Source organism: Theropithecus gelada, chromosome 7b, assembly GCF_003255815.1.
Source record: "Theropithecus gelada isolate Dixy chromosome 7b, Tgel_1.0, whole genome shotgun sequence".
NCBI classification, from domain to species: Eukaryota; Metazoa; Chordata; class Mammalia; order Primates; family Cercopithecidae; genus Theropithecus; species Theropithecus gelada.
In genome coordinates this window covers 21,813,830-21,821,934 of record NC_037675.1, presented here as the reverse complement: position 1 = coordinate 21,821,934, position 8,105 = coordinate 21,813,830, and the positions used below count along the sequence as shown (strand labels likewise).

The following is an 8,105-nucleotide window of genomic DNA, read 5'->3' as shown; positions in this document are numbered from 1 at the left end:
TAAAGCTGGTTAAAACCTATATTTTTTCTACTGGATTTAACTAAGAGACACTCTGGGATTTATTCACAAAGGTTAGTCTAATTCTAAGTTTTGAAGTTTTATAATCTGTCTTTTCTCAACCACTTAAACTAAGGCATAAATTTTCCTGATGCTGATGAAAATTGACTTTACTGACATAAACATGTGGGAGTCTGGAAAAATAGCACTTCATATTTAAGAACATGCCCAATCCAGATCTTAAAACTTCATTTCTTCAGTGACATTTTGTTATTTTTTTGAATTTGTAAAATTGTCTATTTTAAAGATTAGAATAAAAAATTAACCAGAAATATATCATTCAGAAATAACAACTTATTTTCTATTTTATTTTTTTCTTTTCTTTCCCATGTAATCTATATTTCTGTTAATTGGGAACATGCTATAGATGGAGTGTTTTGATTTTCCCCCAGCTAAGTAATATAAACAGCAAAGCACGTTTATTACTTTCGGATTTGGTCTCTATTCCTTTTTTGTGTAATAGGGAACAGCCCTTCTGTGGACAACTGGAATTCTGTTGGGTTTTAATTGTGTAGTTTTGCCTTTACTTCTGAAAGAGGACATGTGTTTCAGGTAGCCAATCAGAGTGCCCCACATCCCTGGATTTATTCATGTGGCAGAAGCACGGCCAATCAGAAAAGTTATTTTCCATGTTGGGTGAAGGTGGGAGAAAATGGCACTTCCTACTGTGACCCTAAATATAAGGCCACAAAGGGGCAGTGTCTCTCCCTGTAATGACGCAGTCATTACGCATATTCACTACGTGAGAATAAAGTGAATGTACAAAGAAGAGTAGAGTGGGAGAGAGTAGAAACAAGAGTCTAGTCAAGAATTTGATTTCTGTCTCCTGCCCTACCTCTTGGACTTCCAACTTCTGTGAGTCAATACAGTGCCCCTTGCATTTAAGGTAATTTGTTTGGAATTTTTCTCACTGTCAACCAGGGAGTCCTACTAATATAATATTATATCACAAAATATTTAATATCTCTAAAATTTTTAATTCTTTTCTTTTTGTCTATTCTCTTTGTTTCTCAGATGATCTAAAATTTTATTGATTAATAAATTTGTAAATTCTGAAAAATAGCCCATTCTAAGAATATGCAATTCTATGAACATAAAATACTGACTGTCCCAATAAATATTAGCTCTTATAATAATAATTATTGTTGCAATGTTTATTGTCATTTCTATAAACACATCAGACTCATTTTAACCTTTCCCTTTCCTACCTTCTTGGATATTTATATTTTAAAATTTCAGTTTTTTTCCCTTTTAAGTAAAATTTGCTGTTTGTCTTTCAATATAAATTATTGCAACTTAGAATTCTAGCTATTGAAATGCTAGAGGAAAGTATCAGCTATTCTTTTTATTGTATTTCTCAAATTTTCCAAAAAATTATAACAATTTCTTTCTGACAGAAACATCTCATGACACTTTCATCAGCACTGAGTTTGTAAGTTATTACAATTATTGTCAATTTAAAAGATTTAATTTAGTTTTTCCTTTTTTGATTAAGGCTATATAATTATTATATGATTGTGATTTATTGATGCTTCATTATATAAGGTGTTCAAAAAAATTTTTTTAATTAATTTAATCTAAATCAGTTTTAAATTTACATTTTAATCTTAAATTTAAAAATTTAAAATACCACTTAATAATCCTTCTGAAATACATTGGTCCTCCTACAAGCCCATTACTTATTCCAATCTTTTCTTTTTACTGTAAACTTCTTATGTGTGTGGTTAAATACAGAGTTCTGATCTGGGGCTCAGAACTTGCATTTTAGGAAGAGAAACTAGATAGACAACCTTTCCAAGGCCTTTCTCAGTCTGCAAATCTAAGTTGCAATAAACCTTCCAAGCAAGTTTAAAAACAGGGAGGAAAAGCAGAGACTTGAACAGGTAATTGTGTGCCCATGTTCATAGCAACATGATTCACAATAGCCCAAAGGAGGAAGCGACTCATCCCATTCTTCCTCCAAGAACATTTGCTGAAAAGGCCAAACATTTTGTTTTCTGATGTTTTCTTTTTCACAAGTTCATTTTAATGCCTATTAAGAAATTCCTTCTTCAACTTTAGTGAACTAAGAATCACCTTTAAATTTGTTTAAAATGCAAATTTCTGGATTCATCCACAGAAATTTCAATTAGTGAGAACCCAGGAAAAACCAAGACGCCTACATTCCCCAGGTAGGCCAGGAGTTTCTGCTGTGTGAGATTACCAGGCAAAAACTTCAGAAACACTGAGTGATCTTGTTTCAACACTATTTATTCTGTGTTCTCCCTCCCTCCCTCACTGCTACCCTGTCTCTCTCTCTGTCTCTCTTTCTCCCATTTACTGTTAATCCTCATTTCTACCACCTGTCCCAGGCACCCTATAAACTACTTTCTATTTGTCTCTGTAGTGAACATTTGAATAAGAAGAGGAATGAGTGTAGATTGCTTTATGAGATATCAAAATGTTTCACAAAATGATAATAAGTACAGGTACAGTGGAGTGCACCTGTAGTCCAAGCTGCTTGGTAGGCTGTGGGAGGATTCCTTGAACCCAGGAGTTCTGAGTCAACCGAGGCAACATTGTGAGACCGTGACTCTTAAAAAGAAACAGTAAAATTATAATAAGTAAAACAGCATATTATGGCACATCAAAACAGAAAAAAGTGTTCAGAAACAGAATTATGAAATATAGAAAGTAGCTTTTAAAATTAGACATGAGAGAATAGTTTTTTCCCAAATAATTGATGCTGAGATTATGTATAAACCATGTGAAAAAAGACCACACTAACTTCTTACTATGCATTAAAATAAATTCCAGATGGTTGAAAGATTTCTAAAAATCTGTAAGAGTAACAGAATGGAGTACAAAACAAAATACACATACTTTGAGATGAGAAAGGATTTTGAGAAGAACGAAACCACAATTGAATTCGTAAATCAGGAATTAAGAAGGTTGCAGATTTAAAAAAGAAGAGAGTGTTCTGGACAGGCCCTATGCATGTTCTCGGGCAGTAGAAAGGGCAGGGCCACAGCTGCCTGAATTCTGCTTTTCACACGTGTACTGTCCATGTTCTCTCCAGATCAAGATGTTGCAGAGGCTCCACGTTCTCCTGAGAATATGTTCTGAGCTCTCTGGCCTGTCACCATGGGATCACTCTTCTGAAGAGACTTCCTGGAGGACACTGATGAGAGTGTGAAAGCAGGGATGGGAGGAAAAGCAGGGAGGGGAGGGACGGTGTGGCACACGGCCACCCCAGAGTGCCCATTCTCACATCACTATTTTACGCAGCTTTTTCTTTTCTTTTCCATTCTTTGCACTCCTATGCTCAACTTTCATATTGTCTCCACTTTCTGATGTGTCCCCCAACATCCACCTCTCTTTAATTCCATCATTCTCTAACCTTTCTACACACATATGAACAAACTGAGTATCCAGCCTAGAACAGGAGGTTTCCATGTCCATCACTGATAGATCAAGGTCTCCAGAGAACGACTGTTAGAGAATCACTCAGGTTGCCACCAAGTAGGACTTCTTTTACAAAGAGCTTGGTAAGGTGAGAAAACTCAGGAGATTGCTTCTGCAATAAAACAGTTGGTTCTTCATGGAGTGTGGACCAGTTTGTCAAAGCTCTCTGGGGGCTCAAATTCAGTTTTAAGATTGGCCATTTCAGTAGTCACTGTGTTTGACAGCCTGGAGAGGGAGATACAGTCCAGCCTTAGGAGGGGAAACCAGACTGATAGAGGCCATAGAATACCAGCTAAGAACAGATATGTGGAAATTAGACAAAAATAGGCTTGAACCAGGAGTCTGCCAGATCTAATGTAAGATTTTAAGCAACTTCCCTTCACAGAGAGATATTAATAACTTTACCTTCTTTTTGCAACTTTCATTGTTATAACAACAACAATACTAAAAATAATATATTTATTATAGGGTTATTTGGATGATGGTGATAATATACTTAAAGTGCTTAGTCTAGTGCTTGGCACGTAACTCCTCATTATGCTAGCTATTACTGTGTATCATTGTTTTTAGTTTAGGGTGACTTCAAGAATGTATTTTTATCCCAGCTGCTCAAACTTGAACCTTCCTTGATCCCTTTCCCAAGGGCATCTATGGTCAGGAAAGAGCAAGAGGACAAAGAAAGACACGGTTAAGGAATTTTTTTCTTATCAAAGTGGAATGTTTGAAAGGGGAGGGTGGCTCTTTTCAGAGCAAGTTCTCAACTCCTGGAAACGGAAAAAGATGTATTTGTTTCAGACGGAAGAAGCATGTGAGCCTCCTCTCTGCCTCCCTCCCTTTCTCCTCACTGCTGTCTTGATTTCCTTTCTCCTTCCTTCTCTCCTTAATCTCTTTTTTTTTTTGAGGCAGAGTCTTGCTTTGTCGCCCAGGCTGGAGTGCAGTGGCGCGATCTCCGCTCACTGCAAGCTCCGCCTCCCGGGTTCACGCCATTCTCCTGCCTCAGCCTCCCTAGTAGCTGGAACGACAGGCGCCCGCCACCTCACCCGGCTAATTTTTTGTATTTTTAGTAGAGGCGGGGTTTCACCATGTTAGCCAGGATAGTCTCAATCTCCTAACCTCGTGATCCGCCCGTTTCGGCCTCCCAAAGTGCTGGGTTTACAGGCGTGAGCCACCGCGCCCGGCCTTTAATCTCTCTCTTGCTCCATTTCTTCCTTGTTTCCTTTTCTTCCTCCTTACTTTTATTTCTCTCCCTTTCTCATTCTCCTTCCTTCACCTTTTCTTCTCTTACCACAGCTCTAGGCTGAACTGTAGGCCTAGTAAGGTCATTTCTGTGAATAATTTAGAAGTATTCAGATCGATTATGAGTTGGCGATGTAGAAATGCTCCAAAATCTTAGAGCCCAGAACAGCAATATGTGGCATAAATGTGCCCCTCACAGGAAATGTGAAGCAAGCACATTATCACAACAGAACATATCTCCTTATCTCTTTTAGTGTCTACAGGAAAAATGATGAGAACTCCGATCACCACACACCCACTGCTCCTGCTTCTATTGCTGCAGCAGCTGCTGCAGCCAGTGCAGTTTCAAGAGGTGGATACAGATTTTGATTCCCCAGATGATGATATGGAAGAATTTGAAGAGTATTTGGAAGAATTTCATAGGACAGGGCCCACCAGACCACCTACCAAAGAAAAAGTCGAAAGACGTGTCATTATCGAACCTGGAATGCCATTATATGATAGGGACTACTGTAATGAAGAAATCATGAGAAAAAATGTTTACCACAAACAGCGTTGTGTGACAGAACATTACTTCCTCCTGATGCAATATGACGAGCTGCAAAAAATCTGTTACAACAGATTTGTGCCATGTAAGAATGGAGTTAGGAAATGCAACAGGAGCAAGGGTCTTGTAGAAGGAGTGTATTGTAATTTAACAGAAGCATTTGAAATACCGTGGTGTAGATATGAATCATTTTATAGGAGGGGCTATGTCCTTATCACCTGTACATGGCAAAATGAAATACACAAACTTATTCCTCATACTATAAATGATCTCGTGGAGCCACCTAAACACAGAAGTTTCCTCAATGAGGATGGTGTCTTTGTCATACCGCCCTAGCAGAGTGTTCTCTGAGAGCTTAGGGTGGGAGGAATAATCCTCTCCATACCGATCCTTATAGATCAAAGTTGAGAATGGTAATTTTGTTTCCATTCACTTTAATCACCCACCTTCCTTTCTTCCTTTCCCAACACCTCACAAAAGCACCATAGCCTCGGTTCACAGACAGTGCTCTGAGATGTGGTCTCATGCAGGTCCCACAAGTTAGCATGCCTTGAATGTGTTATGGATACAGATGCCTGCAGTGGAAGGATGACTGGCACCAAGAGGAAAAGGAAATGGTTGCCTGAAATGTGCTCCGAAGACACATCCATGTGATTCTCTAGTTCAGCAGAAAGAATAAAAAGTGCTTCAATCTAGTGCAGTGGCTCTGGGATGGTGATGTGGGGTTTCTCAGTTTGGAATTTTCTTCCTTGTAACACAATTTGGCACCAACAGAACTCAAATCCCTTTCAGCCATTTATGTAATACATCTTTCTAGGGCTGTGTGTGTGGCGCTTTCACTTGTCTTATTCTTTCTTACAGGGCAATACGTAGATTCAGATGTGGGCAGCTCAGGATAAAGCCTTTCTATATTTAGGAAGGCAAACTCCCCAAAGGACATTTCTGTCGTCCAGTGTTATTTGTGTGAATTCCCACATCTTTACTTTAATTTAGGTTAGATGTTTGTGTTTACAAAATTACAAACAGTTTCTCACTTTTAGAAATAGTCACAATTATCTACAATTATTTTCCTCACTTTCTAGTAGATGTGGCTGCCTCTGAGAATACATCACCTCAAGAGAGCGGCTGGAGGATCAGCCTGATGAAAGAAAAGGAGAAAATTATCTCCTTTTCTTCAACTTTCTTTCTTTCTTTTCTTTTTTTTTTGAGATGGAGTTTCGCTCTTGTTGCCCAGGCTAGAGTGCAATGGCGCTATCTTGGCTCACTGCAACCTCCGCCTCCCAGGTTCAAGCGATTCTCCTGCCTCTGCCTCCCTAGTAGCTGGGATTACAGGCATGTGCCACCACGCCTGCTTAACTTTGTATTTTTAGTAGAAATGGGGTTTCTCCATGTTAGTCAGGCTGGTCTCGAACTCCCGACTTCAGGTGATACACCCACCTCGGCCTCCCAAAGTGCTGGGATTATAGGCATGAGCCACCGCGCCTGGCCTTCTTCAAACTTCTTAACATCATGTTACTATTATTGCTTAAAACTTTCTGAAACAGGGATAAATAGTAGGGATGGGGGATGGTAGGGAGGTGTCCAATGCTCTTTGCATGCTTTACCCAAGTCCAGTCTGTTAGTCTCCTCCCATTCCTTACCCCTGTCTTTACACTCAGAGCTGAGCTCCTAATTTATCAATAAGTTGATGTAAGTAAGGGCCTAAAACTAAGGACTGCTAGACTCCATTTTAGTGTCTAAGGGAGGAACACAGGAATTCAAGCTTCTAGGCACTTGTGATGGTTGATTTTATGTGTCAACTTGATTGGGTTAGGGGATGCTCACATAAACATTTTTTTCTGAGTTTAAGTGTGAGAGTGTTTCTGGAAAAGGTTAGCATTTAATCCATAGACTGAATAAAGATCTCTCTCACCCATGCAGGTGGGCATCGTCCTATCTGTTAACGCCTAAATGGAACAAAAAGGCGGAACAAGGGCCAATGGACTCTCTCTGGTTAAACTGAGACATCCACTTTCTCCTGCTCTTGGACATCAGTGCTTCTGGTTTTTGGGCTTTTATATTCAGATAGAACTTACGACATTGGCTCTCCAGATTCTCGAACCTTTGGGTTTGGACTGGAACTCCATCACCAGCTTCCCAGCTTGCAGATGGCAAATTGTGGGGTTTCTCAGCCTCAATAATTGTGTGGGCCAATTCCACATGATAAATCTCTTTCCGTGTATCGATATATGCTCTATTGGTTCTTTTTCTCTGGAGAACCATGACTGATACAGCACCAGTCTTCATTTGGAGGCACATGGCTTTTCACTGAAATGTCTGGGTGAATAAGGTACCATCCAACTGTTAGAAATCTCCATGACAGCTTCTAAAACTCAACCTTTTGTACATGAGCTGAAGAAATTCTGCACATGGGCTAGCCTGGCTGTGTTCTACAGACCATCTCTCTGGGTCGTGCTCATCTCATTTATCTTGGAGGTTATACAACATAAAATATATTTATAAGAATACAGCCAGGCACAGTGGCTCATGCCTGTAATTCCAGCATTTTGGGAGGCTGAGGCGGGCAGATCACCTGAGGTCAGGAGTTCAAGACCAGTCTGGCCAAAATGGCGAAACCCTGTCTCTACTAAAAATACAAAAATTAGGCAGGCGTGGTGGCCCATGCCTGTAATCCCAGCTACTCAGGAGGCTGAGACAGGAGAATCACTTGAACCCAGGAGGCAGAGGTTTCAGTAAGCCAAGATTGTGCCACTGCACTCCAGTCTGGGCAACAGAGAGAGATTCTGTCTCAAAAAAAAAAAAAAGAAAAAAAAAAGAAAGA

The 8,105-nt window shown here is 39.6% G+C and overlaps 1 protein-coding gene across 6 annotated transcripts; it reads left to right on the top strand.

Moving 5' to 3' along the window:
• Nucleotides 1-885: 885 nt before the first annotated feature.
• RNASE9 (ribonuclease A family member 9 (inactive)) lies at nucleotides 886-5,979 on the top strand. 6 transcript variants are annotated; one of them, XM_025392565.1, is made up of 5 exons: nucleotides 886-943; nucleotides 1,455-1,489; nucleotides 2,177-2,228; nucleotides 3,116-3,226; nucleotides 4,992-5,979. In XM_025392565.1, coding segments are annotated over exons 4-5 (630 nt in total). In that variant the 5' UTR covers nucleotides 886-943; nucleotides 1,455-1,489; nucleotides 2,177-2,228; nucleotides 3,116-3,225; the 3' UTR covers nucleotides 5,621-5,979. The 6 variants fall into 6 exon arrangements, with proteins under 6 accessions (XP_025248350.1, XP_025248351.1, XP_025248352.1 ...); XM_025392566.1 differs by lacking the exon at nucleotides 1,455-1,489; XM_025392567.1 differs by lacking the exon at nucleotides 3,116-3,226.
• The last annotated feature ends 2,126 nt before the right edge of the window (nucleotides 5,980-8,105 follow it).